Raw genomic sequence first — 15,511 nt, 5'->3', positions numbered from 1 at the left:
GTTTATTCAGCAGCAGCACAGAGAATTATGAGTTTTATTACAGGAAATTGTTTACCATAATTATACTAAGAGGTAATCTACATTAAAAGTATAATGAACTGTTATTGACTAGAAAGCTACACAGCAAACATAACTGCTGTGTATTGCATTGCTTCAGCTCATTTAAGGCAAATTAATAGTATCAGAACAGTGTGGGTTGAGATAATTCAGTAAATTCAATTGTCTCATAATCATTAAAAAATACTTGACCACGTGTACCAATTATATCTAGCATGACATTTCCTGAGACCACACTATTGCTGAAAAAGCATCAAGTTCACTTTATGCATCTCCTTATCTGGATGTTAAATAAACACAGAAATCTTAAGTATTATAGAGCAACACTTGTAGGCATTTGTGCAAAGTGATGTTTTCAAAATATTGTCTCTTAGTAATGAACGACTGAAAATATTTCTCTCTTGGGCTTAAAAGATGATAGGTAGAAAGACATTGAAGCTAATATCATTTGACATCTAAACTAACCACAATTTTTGTGATTCCATTATTTATTTAGGTCCCCAGATGGATCACAATAGAAGTTAATTTGAGTACACCCGAGCCAGAAAGTCAATCCAGACAAGCAACTATTAATTCTATTTTTGGTCCATAGATAATATCTTCTTTTGAAGGTATGAAAGAAAGGTTGAGCTGTCCAAAATACTCTATAAGCTTGAACAAACCAAACTGGGGGAATTCTTGCTTTCTCAGAGAAGATAACTGAGCAAAAGGTTCAGAGTCAAAAGCACTGTGCAAAAGTATCTTCTACTGGTACTCCCATGTTGACATAAAGTTCTCAAGCTAATCATTCCTGGCTGCTTGTCAAAATAATGTGCAGCCTTCAAAATGGTCTAATGAAGGCAAGAGGCAAACAGACTAGCAAGGTGTAAGCAACTCGAGAAAAATCAGGAGTCAAGGTACTCTCTACATTTTCCCCCACCTCACATTTGTGGCTGAGTTTCAGCCAACTTGTGTCCTCATGTTCTGGATGCTCCCCAGTCTCTTACTTCCACCAAAACCCATGATATTCAAGAGCTGAACCCAAGCAATGGAGTTACCCACTCTTCTGACCCAAGTATGTGATATGAGATAGATTTTTCAAGTTGGGGTGATCTATGGCACACTTTGAGATCTCAGACTCTGGGCTCCAGACCTTGGTACTCATGGTAACTCTAAGCCGACTACGCTGAGTTTTGGCTCACTGTCACAAGCAAAAGAGACAAAAGTTAAGAAGACCTGCATCTTAATGCCCTGACTGAAGAGGCAGGTGATGTTCAGCATGCTATTACAGCAAATGGTTATTTTGCCTTCAGTATAGACTATACCACCCAACTGTAAAAAAAAGAAAGATCCAGCCTGTCCACAGTCTCCTCTTCAATAACGCAGCCTGGGCCATCTTCAGAAAGCAAACCAAACCTCTGCCTAGCCCCATCCCCAGGGAGGCTCTCAATGCATGGGGCTGCCCTGATGTCTCCCAATCCTGCCCTATGCCCTGATACCCCAGGGAGTTGTTCCTGCTTCTGGCATCCAAATTCCGATCCTTTCTTCAAACTCTATAGTCTCCAACAGGAAAGCTAGAAAATTTTCTGAGATGAATGTTCTCATGTCTGATGCGCTCTTTCAGAATAAAAATTGAGCTACAAATGCTGGTTTTTTGCTGCTGACCAAAAGTGCATTTCCTTTTTTAATCTTTTCCCATACATGGGATGAAAAAATTTAACCTCATATCTTAAGGTCTGGCTAAGTTACAAACAGTTGAGAAGTCAATATACATCACGTGGTCTTAATCATGAGCAACTTTGTGAGGTCTGTTCAGAATAAACAACACCTAGTCATGCAGCAAATTCCACAATGAACTAGAGAAACCAAGCTCTCTAACTCCCATGCTCTACCAGAGACATTTCTAACTCAGTCTGTGATTATTTAAAGCTATGAAAAACATTCAGTGCCTGACACATAAGATCACACAATCCATCAACTGTATTTGTTGAAGCTTTCATCATGCAACAGGACTAATTAATATGATAGAAGGATTCTCTCTCATGTTTTAAAATGCAGCGAATTGCAAAGATGCCAGTGCAAGCAGAGAGGGTAGGCAAACTTTAAGTTATGAAGCAAGCACCCATTATTATTGGGCACAGGCAAATTTATGCTGCTGGTCATCTTCTGAACAAATATCAGAGGAAAATCTCCCAGTTAAATATGTTGTTTCACTGATTTGAAAATAGCTGTAGAACAAAAATTATTGAAGCTGGTTTGGGATATGAAATAGATGGCTAGAGAACCCTTCAATGTTATGTTTGTATAACTCTTGTGATATATGTCCTAAAGTTAATTTGTGTTAAATGTTATAATATGTAATTCATTCTCCGTAAATGTAATGATAATCATAAGGAGCAAGTTTTATTTCTAATCAAGTATACAACGGGTTAACTGTGACTAAAACAGCACGGTGGGACACAGGGAATTCTCTGTTGAAGATTACACGGAGGGACACAAGGAAGCTATGCCGGGAATTACACGAAAAGGGACACGAGAAATCTTCTGCTAGGAATCGTTAGAGGAGAACACAAAAGGACGGAAAAGGGAGATGGAGAACCCAGAGGACCAAATGATTACACCAGATCGATATCTTATCCATCCCCGCCCGACATTAACATCTCTACACGGTCCCCGGACACAGCAATCACGACATTGTTCTCCAGCGCAAATCCATTCAACCGCACCAGAACCCGAACATGAATATCTAATGAAGCTGCCTCGGAAGGGCGAGTCTTAGGGTCCCGATTTTCTCTCAGCGAACCAGTGTATAAAAATCGGCAGCCCCAGACCAAAATGTGAACTTGGGGGGTGACAGACTGACAGAGTGTGTTACCGTGTTCACCCAGCACCGAAACCCCGGGGTTCAACGCTGACATTTTAATTGTGGCTATCGGAGACTGTTATTTTGTCTCAAAATAAAATTCTAAATTTTGATTTACTGAATTTGGTCTATTGTATTTATTACACTCCGGCCCCAGCCTCACTTATGGGGCACCTGGTTTTGACAGAAATGTATGCTGACTCTTCTCAAGCTGCCTTCTGCCCTAACTTGAAAGTTTGGAGCTGTTCTGTGTTATGTCAGCCCCTTGTATAAAGACTGGCTTGATGTCAGATAGTCAGAAGCTGCTGTCAATGTGACAAGTTCCACCGAATGCTCTAGTAGCAGCCTGCCGAGCACAGCATTGCACTCACCTTCCCTGGGCATTAAGTCATGACACCCTGCTGCCAGAAGGATGAAGAAAAAGAAGCTCAAGAAGAGGTTAAAAATTGGAGGTAGAAAGGGGAAAAGGAGATGTCCCTCTTGAGAGTAATTCCCTTAGAAAAGTTATCACTTTAGGAACCACTAAAGAGTGGGTTAATAAGATCACCAAGGGATTTCATGAGTTTTCTGGGAAACCTCTATCATCTCATCTATTGAGTGATCTCTTGCTTTTTGGATATGATTGCATTACAGCTGAAACACCGAGACAAGGCTTTGGGTAACAGGTGGTTAAAAAGAAACAAAAAACAGCAGAGAAACTGAATAGGCACACGGTTAGAGAGCTTTCTAGAATACTGCTGATGAAAAAGAACTCGGAAGACTTCACAATTTATACAATCAACCTCTGTTGATGGTGCTGGCTGAACACTTACTCTAGCAGGTCTTAGCAATTGATAAAAGTAGTCTCTGAGCCCTTCCCAATGTGCCTCTCCCCCACATTTAAGAGAGACAAAGCCTCAATGCAGAGTATCTCAAGCATTTTCAATGAGAGGCACTCTCAAAGAAGCTACTGAGAACCCCCTGTTAGAATGGAAACAATAGCACTCAGAAATCAGAGTGCTGGCAGGCAGACTGCTTGGGAGGGAAGAGACAAAGCGGGAGTGGAAGCAATCTCTTATAATTTTCCAAACTTAAAAAAGAAAGACAGCAGAACTCGGGCCTCAGAAACATCTGTAATTTCAAAGTGAGAAGGAGAAACATAATCCCCAGGATGGCAGGCTTTAAATTAACAGTCACAGAATGAAACTGTTCCTGCTCAGGGGCTCTTTGAATGTGGCACAGAAGGTAAACAACATGCCCGGGGCAGTTGACATTCAGAAACCCACCAATCCGGTGAGAGCATAGGTACCCAGCCAGTACTGCTATTTTATAATTTTAAATCAAACACAGAGAAACTGCACTAAAGGGGAAAAAAAACAAAAAACGAAACCAAAAAGCATAGCTGCACAGCTAATTATTGCTGGTTGCAGCTGACTGTGACAAGCAGGCTGTGAGACAATAGTTCTCTTTTAATTGAATAGTCAGAGCAACAAGGCTGAAATATTCTTACATTCAGAAAGTATTAGCAATCAAACACCACCTGCTGCTCTCACATTGTATCCACATGTGTGCTAAGCACGCACAAGGGCTGTCACTTTGAATTACTAGGTTTGAACATCTTTATACACAAAGTACTGAACAAGCAAACGTGGTGTCAGATCCCAGTGTTTCAGAAAGCACCAGGCTTTTTCCAGAAATAGTTACACCAAACTCTGAAGGCTTCTTCACACTTTCTCAGCTGTTGCACATACAAATGCAAATATCAATTCTGCCTTCTGTGGGCACACACAGAAATCGTTCAAGTGGCCAGACCAGTATCAGTCACATAAAATCTGTACCACAAATTTCAAAGATATTTGATTAAAGTAAGTTCTTAATATTTCTTAACTAGAATAAGTCTAGCTTCAAAGATGCAGCCTGCTTCACTTTGTAGAAGTTAAAGTCAGGGGTTCAACTCACTGTCTGTAGAGGTCTGCACAAACACAGACACAGACCACTCCAAAAGCTCACGTTCTGCAGAACCTAAATCAAAATAACATCCTTTCCCCTTTTGAGCAGCACACGTCTGTTTTTCATTTCAGTGAATTTGTACAACTGTTCTCCAGTTTGTGAAGAACAGACAATAAAGGCTAAGATTTATTTTTGTTTGAAAGTGGTCATCAGGAAGCCAGAAGAATATCCTGCAGCAAGCGAAATCTTCTCTTGGGATTCACAACTGGATTTATTGGTATTTTTGGAGGAAGACAGCCATATCAGACAAGGGACACAGCAAGTATTACTTCCTTTCAGTTAACCACAACTTTGCAGCATATATTATAAAACATAAAAGCAGAATCCAGGCATCTCTTGGGTACTCCTATTTGCTATTCCACATCATTCTGAATCCAGATAATTGGTGACTCTGCTTTGCTCAGTTTCACACCTGCGGCTCCTTTGTACCTGTCATATTGCCTGCCTGGCTCTTGCCCCGTGGGAACCTTCCCCATGCAGTTCCCACCTACCCCTTGACCAAATGACCTTGGAAGACCCTTAGAAGGATATGAGATGAGTCAAGAAGTAATCCTGAAGATACAGTCATGACCTTAACAAGTGACACAATGCATTTGAGAACGTGTCTTTCCATAGACACGTCCTGTAACCATCTGTGCTCAGAGGACACAAAGTGCAGAAAAGCCCTGCTCTTTCCAACAAATTGTGCTTGCTTGAATGAGAAACAGCCAGGATCCTGATTGTAGAACTGAGCATTAAAATGTGAGCTATCTTCTATGCGCTACATGTCAGAGGGGAAAATTTCAACAGGAGAAGAGGGGGAGATTTGCCTCATTCACCCTACCCTCTTCTTTCTATGATACATTGCACTCTTTAGATCTTGATTTATCCTAAGGATAAATCTACAAAATTTGCAGACTGGTCTGAGTTGGAAGGGACCCAGAAGGATCATTGTGTCCAGCTATTAAGTGGATGGCCCATATGGTGTTTGACCCTAATAATAATAATATTTGACCCTAATAATAAATAATAATGACCCTGGCATTATTAGCACCATTCTCTCACTAACTGAGCCAATATTAGATTATCCTGTCAAGATAGGGAAAACACGAAAACGGAGGAAAAATTCATGGAGTACAAGAATAAGCTCTTATTTTACTGTCACATATTATCCCTCACTCCTCTCCCATTCTGCTCCATCCTTCTAGCACTTAAGACCTTCCTTTCCTTTCCCCCATTGTTTGCTACATTTATTACACGCCAAGTCTTACCTCTCTCCCTTTCACTCCTAATTTGAATAGTTAAAAGCATTGGTATGTCATGTAGAAATTAATGTTTTAAACAAGACAAAGAGAACCACCATGGATACCTGATAAAAGTTTCTGAAAGGTGATTGAAGTCAACCTACCATGTTTTGAACACTAGTAAAAGTCACCCTTATATAAAAAAGTACTGTTTAGTAGGGCCACAGCAGAGCAGACTGGTACTGAAGGCCTTATACCATTTTACAGCACATTTTATCAATATTCACACTTCTACCCATCATTTCTCACATATTTCTCTTCTCTGCACATAATACTCACTCTTCCCAGTTCTTTATCTTCAAGTGCCAGCACCCCGGTGCTTTCTGTAAAGAGTTTTACTTTGACAACAGGTCGAGGGTGAGTAGTGGTGAAATCCCCTTGGGTTCCCCATCTGCAACAAACAAAACAACAAAATTTAACTGGGGCTGAGCACAGGCCTGAGAGTGATAGGACTGTAATCTTTTCTGCAGAATATTTATCAATGACCTTAATTTTCAAGCTTTAGGAGGAGGAGGGTGGGAAGAAAAAAGGGAGGTATGTTTTTTAACACCCAAGACAGAACACCTACATAGAAAAAATGGCTTTTCTCTGCGATAAAACAAATCAGGGTTTTTCTGTATGACTTTTGTCATAAAATATCAATCCAAAAATTTTTAATGGCAAAACTCAAAGAACAGAAATTATATCTTCAGAGAGAAAGGAGAACCTAGCAAAAAGGCAAATAAAGCGATATCTATTTTCTATGAAGCATATTCACTATCTTCTGCATACAAGTCATATTAATTTAGCAAAGAATCATGTCTCAATTCACTTCAGGCAACCACAGCATGAATAAATTAGGAGACTTAGGCAGTGAACATTTTATCTTTTATATTATATATATTTTACAACTTAGTATGAAAATGTAGAAAAACGTAAATGCAAATGCAAATAACAGGAAAAAAAATATTGTCAGAGTGACTATAGTTCTGCAAAATAATTACTGCCATAGGCTCCATGCTTTTAGAGAACCTTAATTAGGCACAGAGACTTCTCGTCGTAAATCTCTTATCTCAGTTAAGACACTTGGTTTGCCAGCCTTCCTCCCCTCCTCCCTGTGTGCCAGTGGTACAAAACCCAAAAGTTATACAAATTATGTTGCAACTTCCTTCAATGATCTATTCCGTATTCCCGAACAACCACATTGAGCTCATTGCATTGATTAAACTGATTGTGATTATGCTACTAGGTACAAACAAATTGCAAAAAGTAAGCAAGCTCCAGTTTCTCCTGCTTTTTTCCACTCTGTGAGATATTACAGCTATCAGAAACTAATAAAATAAACAGATGATCTTAAGAGTATGCTCTAGAAAAGGATTACACAAGCAAATGCTAGAACCAGAAATATCAGTGCTTTAATAGGTGTCAAAATATGCATTTTACAGACAACAAATGTATTTTGAATGAAAATAATTAAATTTTTGAGAAACAAAGTAGATGTAAGTATACTAGCACATAAAACCTATAAGCTGAAATAAGAAATCAAAGTAATGGTAATCAAGATTTTCATCATGATAATTACTATTCAGGGATTGATTTAATGAATTATTAGGAATTCTCCTAACCTATTTTCACCATTAAACTCACCAGCTCTTTGAACAGATATATAGATCTAGAATAAATATCCAAAAGTGTGGAAAAAAATAGATTTTTCCAGTGGAATTTTACAAGGAAAATAACAAGTGAGTCAGTAAAATCTTAATTTGTGTCATAAGAAGTCATGTTCTGGTAGAAAAGGCAAATCCAAGATTCTGTCCTTTACTATCACACTTGTGGGCATCTGATGTTCCTATCAGCTGCCAATATAACAGGAAAGTACAAGTAGCTCATATTTCTGTTCCTTGTGTATTACTAGAACACAAGTCCTGTTTCTTTGAAGCTTCATGTTTTCACAGAGGTATCAATTCATGCCACTTGAAATCAGCAGCCAAAATAGTGGTATCATGTTCATTTCAGTTTGCTCCTTCCAAGGAAGAACATAAGAGATCCAATACTCCAGATAAACTGACTTTATCTAGATAGATTGAGCTCATCTATATGCTGTACATTTAAAAGCATATTACTATGTTCTTATGCATACTATTGATATATCAGGCAACAACTGAAGCAGAAGACAGAAATGACAGCCTAATTCAAACTCCAACTTGTAGTCTAACCCGTATGAATGTTCAAGCTAATAACAATTTGCAATTTGCATTTTTATGCTTTGTCGGTTTGAAATAAGGTGGAGCAATAAGAATGGCTTTTTTGGCTTTAGTTTGCACTGTCAACACCTCCTAATAAACTTCAGTTCTGTCAGAAATTCTGATCTTTAAAGACTTTGGCATGAATAGAACAAGATACCAGGAACTCAGTATTTATTAAGACTAATTAACGAACTCAGTATTTACTAAGGATGACCTAAAATAAAGGAAAGACTGAGTAAAGCATGAAGCTGTACATAAGATAGCCTATTTTGATACTCTTTACTGTTCTGAAATTACATAGGTGCTCAAGGTCTGTCAGATTTCGACTTTATTTTCTCCCTTGGCTATTTCTTTTATGACACCTGGTCAGACTCCAGTCAACAAATCAACATTTTTTAAAATTCTTCCTGCTTATGAATAATACTTCATTTTAACCAAATTCCATTTAAATGGATACCACACTTTCAGCTTCGGTATCTGAGAGTATAAAAAATACCAGATTTTCATCAGACAGATCAATTTAAAATTTTTTACAACATACATGCAAAGAATAACTTTGAACAAGGCACTGTCCTATCATCAGCTGTGACTAAGAACTGTGTAATTAAATTGCATCAATCTTACCTATAATGCCAAGATTTTAAATATAGTCTTCCTAGCCAATAAATAAGGTTTTACTGACTCACTTGTTATTTTCATTGTAAAGTTCCACTGGAAAAATCTATTTTTTTCCACACTTTTGGATATTTATTCTAGATCTATATATCTGTTCAAAGAGCTGGTGAGTTTAATGGTGAAAATAGGTTAGGAGAATTCCTAATAATTCATTAAATCAATCCCTGAATAGTAATTATCATGATGAAAATCTTGATTACCATTACTTTGATTTCTTATTTCAGCTTATAGGTTTCATGTGCTAGTATACTTACATCCACTTTGTTTCTCAAAAATTTAATTATTTTCATCCAAAACACATTTGTTGTCTGTAAAATGCATATTTTGACACCTATTAAAGCATTAATATTTCTGGGGTTTGCATTTGCTTAATCTTTTTGGAGCAAATATTTTAGCAGAACATCTTCTTTAAATTTAAAAGCTAAGCTGCTACATATAGGTCAGATGAATGTTTTTCTTTTAAGTTTGGGTTTGCAACCTGATATTTTTCCTGAAGAAAATACAGTACTTCCCAGAAAGGATTTTTTTTTCTGAACCACAGATATCAAAGTCAACCACCATACAAAAGATTGTTCACATTATTCATAAGACAAAAACTTTTAAATTTTTTAATTGAACTACTTTCTGTTTTAAATAGGAACTAACAATGTGGTCTCCAGAATCTCAATGCTGAATAAAGAAAAGCTGCTTTTCTTTATATTTTAATTTTCAACCACTATAACTGATATCTTTTCTGTGTGAAAATAAATCTTAACAGCTGACTTTTACTTTTCATACAAGTGAACCTGTAGGTTGAAACCTGGATTTCTGTGAAAAGAGAAACAATTCCTTTGAGCCATTTTGATCTTGCTTGAGTCAAAGTATATTGCAGATAGTTTACTTAAAGCTTGCTCTGCTAAGGAGCTCCTGAAGGAAGGATGGAAGAAAGGATTAGAAAGAACAAGGAAATTAATTCTTCTATTTTATGAAATTGGTATTTACAAACAGATTACCTATAGTAAATCTTAACTACAAAGAAAAATGCAATGCTTCATGTTTGTAATAGCATGTGTTTTAACTAGAAAATGTATGCAAGCAATGGAAACGAAAAATCAACCATGTCCACACCTTTGGAGGAGCCATTGTTTTTTGAGTATCGGTCCAATGATTTTTGTTAATGTGAACAATTTTGGCGCTGAAAGTGTCCAGATAGGAAGTGCAAAATTTTAGACAAAACTAGTATGGATCTCAAGCAATATTTATATTAAATAACTAACATTATAGTATGTTTGTTTGTTTGCTTAAATCTTGTTAGATAAACTGTTGAAAGTAACACTAATTTTCAACACTAACTGCTGCAGTGAGCTCACAGCACTGTTAGCTGTAGCCCATGTAGCCTAAGGGATACTAAAACTACCAACTTCAAGTCTGGAAAAAAACCCTAATTCTGTCTCTTCAGGCTCTCATTTCACCTGTTTCCTTTGTTTAAATAATTTTTCTGCTTCTCATTCTCTTTACTATAGAAACTGCAGCGATTTGATGTTTGTTCATCTTTAACCATAAGCCACAGTCTTTTCACCATATTTCTCTGCTGCTGTCAGAGGTACGTGGGCTGATATAGTAATTAAGAGACAAAATATATTGCCAAAGTTCATTTCCCTTCACTGCAAAAGTACCTACTGACAGCGAGAAGGTGAACATTTATTTCAGCTAAAGATTTATCACTGTGTCACAGAAACCCCTCTAAGCAAATTTATTTTTCTACTTCAGTTTGGAACACATTTCATACACTGGAAAAAGCAGCAAATTTCTCTCTCAGGTTTTCCATTTAACTCATGGTCTCTGTTCGTCAAAATTTTTTCTTTTTTTTAAAATGAGATATTTATTATTCTAAGCAAATATCTAGAAATTTTATTTTAGCCCTATTTATTGGAATACTTTATTTCTGATAAAATAACAACTCGACATAATTTTTACACTATTTTTTGTCCTCAGCAATATGGAAATTTCATTTTTGAAATCAGAATGTATTGGTCTCCTTGGTGGCCTCTTTTGCAGCTTTCTGGGTTTGCTTCTGGGTTTAAGTCTTCTGCATAACCTCAATGTATTTCTTAACTATTAACTAAATGACCATAAGAGGCCTTCTGGAAGAGTTTTCTTATTTGCTATCCAAACAGGGATGTGGACAGAGCTGGAATGAGCAGGAAGACCCACTCAAGCCAGTTTGTCAGGCATCTTACTGCTCCACAGGACTAAGAGATTTACCAGCACTTCATCTTTGCACACCTTGGAGCTGGACTGGAAATAGTATGTTGGGGTCACTGCAACATCTTTGTGTTTCAACTATGTCAAGAACCTATACCAACTTTGCTGTTTCTACTTTGTTTAGAGATGAGCTTTATCTGTATAAAACCAGGTATCTATAACCCTCAGGTTAGAAACCATACTCACAGTGCAAGGTGAGATGAAATGCAAGGAAACGAAAGGTCAGAGGAGGCTCAGCACCTCCTGACACATCCAAGTACACTGATACATTAAAACAGTTCAAATCCAGGTCTGACAAATCTTCTGTTGTTAGTGAGGGATTGTGTGATTGTGGAATTTATGAAGTGCACAGAAACAGACAGAGAAAATGTGAGACTGCGAGCCAGGCTCTTTACCAGCAGGGCACGTCACCCCACAGCAATCTGACAATAAATCTGTAATTTGATGATGAGGCTCCACTCACCCAAACAGAAACAGAGCTAAATCCATACTTATCTGATTTTGGTGTTTTTACTCAGACTCCTAAAGCGAGTATTAGTTGGTGCTAATTGCTAACAGTCCTTCCCTGCTGATACTGGAAAAATATCATAAGCATTTCATTTTCTCTTCTGAGCACAAAAATACTCATCCATTTGTTAATGACTGACACCAGGACGCTACACTAGAAATCACAGATTTAACTCTAACAGCTGTCTCATACAGCCCCAAATCATGTTTATTTTTTCTTATGACCACCATACAAAATAATACGAATTTTGCAGCTTCTCCCCTTGAAAAAGGATATTGATAGGTACTGCACATGCAACAGAAGTTGATTGTGCAGCACTAAGGATTTAATTGGGTAAAGATTATTCCTTATCTGCAACATTACAAGCACTACTTTTTATTTATTTATATATATATATATATATATATATATACACACACACACACACACATACATACATACATATATATACACACACACACACACACACACACATTGATTTATTTACATATCCATTTGCCAGTACATCAGTGAGATGGAATTAATGTTTGGAACCACAAGGGAAAGAGCTGGTATGCTTGTACCTTTCTATAATGCTTATAATGGGATTTACATTGTAAATGTTTTCCCTGGAAAATATGTTTTTTATTTCTCTATTTTAAAATTACTCATTTATTTTAATGGAAGAACAAGGAGTACAATTTGCTCGCTCAGAGCAAGCACATTAAACTGCAGCTGAAAAGCAGGGCATAAGGAAAGTTCTAAACAAATCATAACATACTTTCACAGTAGAAGCGCAGACAAGTCCCATTCTCAGGTAAACTGAACCATGAGGTAGACACGTGTCTTGGCCTTTCATTACTGACCTCATCTAATCTTCTGTGACTCTGTTCTTCTTTGTGTTACTGTGATTCCACAATTTTAAGTACAAATCTTCAGGAAAATTACAGATTCATTGTTTTACAATCCCTATCAAAGAAACACTGATACTTTGCATACATACCTTCTCTATTTAGCTACTCTCCTATGGGCTGTCACCTATTGAAGGTGTTTTGCCAGTTGTGTGCCCCCTATACCTGTAACTTTACCAGACACGAGTTGCAGCTCGTGACATGACATGAGCACGACAATGGTAATGGTTTTAACCCTGAGGTTCCCATCAAAGTGCTCCTAAAGTTACAAAATGTAGATAGGAGAAAAATAAATTGTTCTGCAGAGGTGAATGACAGGAGGAAGGGAAAGTACAGCAAAAAGATAAGTCTTGGTATAAGCAAGGAAAGTCACACAATTACTTTTACAGATCACCTTTGATTCCACCTAAACAGCATCTACACTACTGTTTTTACCATTTATCATTTATCTCTGTCTATATGGGAACTTTTGATCCAGCACACTAATGGTTTGAAATGCAGATTAACAAACCATCTCTTCAGCACTTCCCTTCCAGAAAATTTGTGTTCAGCTCCTGCAGCTGCACCCACTAAACAGCCCATCATTTAATTTCTGAAGGCATTGTTGAGTCATTATCTAGTGTAGTCACTCAAAAAAAGAAAATGTTTGGGTAATATTTTTTTTTTTCTGTGGATTCTGCAGCAATATTAAGGGGTTTTAGGGTGTTTGTTGCAAAATACTGGGAATCCCTTCTTGGAACTTTTTTCTCAAGGAACAGAAAGCTCCAAATTGCAACAGCAAGGACACAGTGTTTTGACGGATATGCCATATTGTAAAGATCCTTTACACAATTAGACTAATATGAAAGAAAAAAGAATAATCTGTTAATATGTAGATTTTTTTTCTTCAGGATTTGTTTTTGGTAAAATAACAACTGTTTTAAATAAAGGAATTAACAGGTCTCAAAATTACTTTTTATTTGAGATTTAATAATGATCTATGCACCATCATGTATTTATTTTTAAGTGTAAAACTTATTAATATATGAAAAAATTGCTTGTAAAAAAAATCACGACAAAACCATGACTAGATTTTCTTTCAAACAGAAAAGTATGTAATAAAAACCAGAAAGGCAAACCAGAATAGGGGTTCAGTGAATAATAAGCAACTAAGCAAAAACACTCATTTAGGCTTCCTACACTGAAAAGAAGAAAAGCACACTCTAACAGTACAGAATGCTATTATGACAAGTATTGTCATTACAAACATAAAACAGTATGAATAAATTATTAGTCTTGCTTTCCCATACCACTTTTAATACAGGTAACCAAGACAAACCAAGGTGAAAATTGTCATGGGTATGTATCTAGACTGACACACTGCCAGGCACTGGCAGCCACTGGTACATATGAAGTGAATAATTCATGACAGGCATTATCTCCTGTTTCCCACCAAGGTTCAAACCCACCTAGAGATGGGTGATGGGCACAAGGGCAAGAGCTTGTGACTTAACGCTTTCTAAATTTCTATATGCATATTTATTTCACTTTTTCCTTGAAAGAGATAATTATGAATCCATCACAACACTGTCAAAAATTGCAACTCCTACTTACTTCATATTTCTTTGTATTTCTGTTACACTTTAAATGTTCAATATGTTGTACAAACATTGATAAACTCACAGCACTTGGATGAAGCAGGTGGATGCTGTCATGTCAGTCTTAAGATGTGGGAAAACAAATCACAAACTAGGCTGACCTACCTCAGCCTGCAGAGTCTATCAGGAAAGAGCCAGGAATCAAATCAGAAGATTTCAGCATTCCAGTTAGCATAAGACAAATTGGTGTGTTTTATTCTGTAACCCCTTTTACTGCTCTTTTTGACTTGCATTGCTCTTATCAGCTGTCCACATTACCCTGCCTTTGTTTTTGCAGTCCTCTCTCGGGTTTTTTGTCTGAGATTCAGGAGGTTTTAGAGTCTTTTTGCCTTCTGCAAAGCTTTGAGCTAAACGCAAGAAAGAGACGGAGTCTTCAGGTTCTGATTTTTCAAGGTTGCGTGCTTCATTTATTGTTTCTTACAATTTTCTCAGTGCCCAACAAAGGTCTGTGCAGCTGCTCGGGCATCTGGTGACTCCTCTCGGACTGGGCAGTCGTTATCTTTTATACTAATTGCTACGTATTCTTTATTTATCATTATTTGCTAATACCTATCACTTATACTAAACAGGTCATCTCTACTTTGACCCAATCTCTTTAAACTACTTCGTGCCACTGTCACTGCAGAAAATGGAGTGAGGGAAGAAGAAAGAAGAAGCAGGAGACAACGCCCCAAATCCTCCATCTTGCCCCCATTCACTTCAATACTAAAAACCCAAACCTACTGTTTTCTCACCCTGTGATAAGCTAAACTACTATCTTTCACACTCTTGTGGCTTGCAATCCTTCCCGCAGTGCAGAAAGCCTTTCCCACAGACTGATATCAAAGCCAATGTCTCTCTGGGCTCTGTTCCAGGGCCCCAGACCCACCCTGTCCAGGTCTCTGACCCTCCAGGGCAGCCGAAGGAATGCCCTGGACTCCAACAGTCCTCCTACTCTTAATCCACATTAACACAGGTTAATGTGCCAATTTGAAATATTGCTTTCAAATAGGCACATTAACCTGTAGACTCACACCTTAAATGACGTATAGTTATTAAGATATTTCAGGATCTATAAATAAGTTTTCTTCATCTGTTCAGTGGACTATTCTGTATTCTAAAAGTACTGGACCTCTCGACATCTCTGAGGTCAATGCACATACTAACACAGTGACAGCAAAG

General features: G+C 37.4%; 1 protein-coding gene across 9 annotated transcripts in view; it reads right to left on the bottom strand.

Moving 5' to 3' along the window:
* Positions 1–15,511, bottom strand: part of CADPS2 (calcium dependent secretion activator 2) — a 290,272-nt gene that overhangs the window by 144,322 nt on the left and 130,439 nt on the right. For all 9 annotated transcript variants that reach the window (XM_058420273.1, XM_058420271.1, XM_040062395.2 and 6 more), the window contains exon 7: positions 6,451–6,562. In XM_058420273.1, the coding sequence (XP_058276256.1) occupies positions 6,451–6,562 (112 nt within the window). The remainder of the gene's footprint in view (positions 1–6,450; positions 6,563–15,511) is intronic.

This window comes from Hirundo rustica, chromosome 4 (genome assembly GCF_015227805.2).
Source record: "Hirundo rustica isolate bHirRus1 chromosome 4, bHirRus1.pri.v3, whole genome shotgun sequence".
Classification (NCBI taxonomy): Eukaryota; Metazoa; Chordata; class Aves; order Passeriformes; family Hirundinidae; genus Hirundo; species Hirundo rustica.
This window is presented reverse-complemented; position numbering and strand designations above follow the sequence as displayed.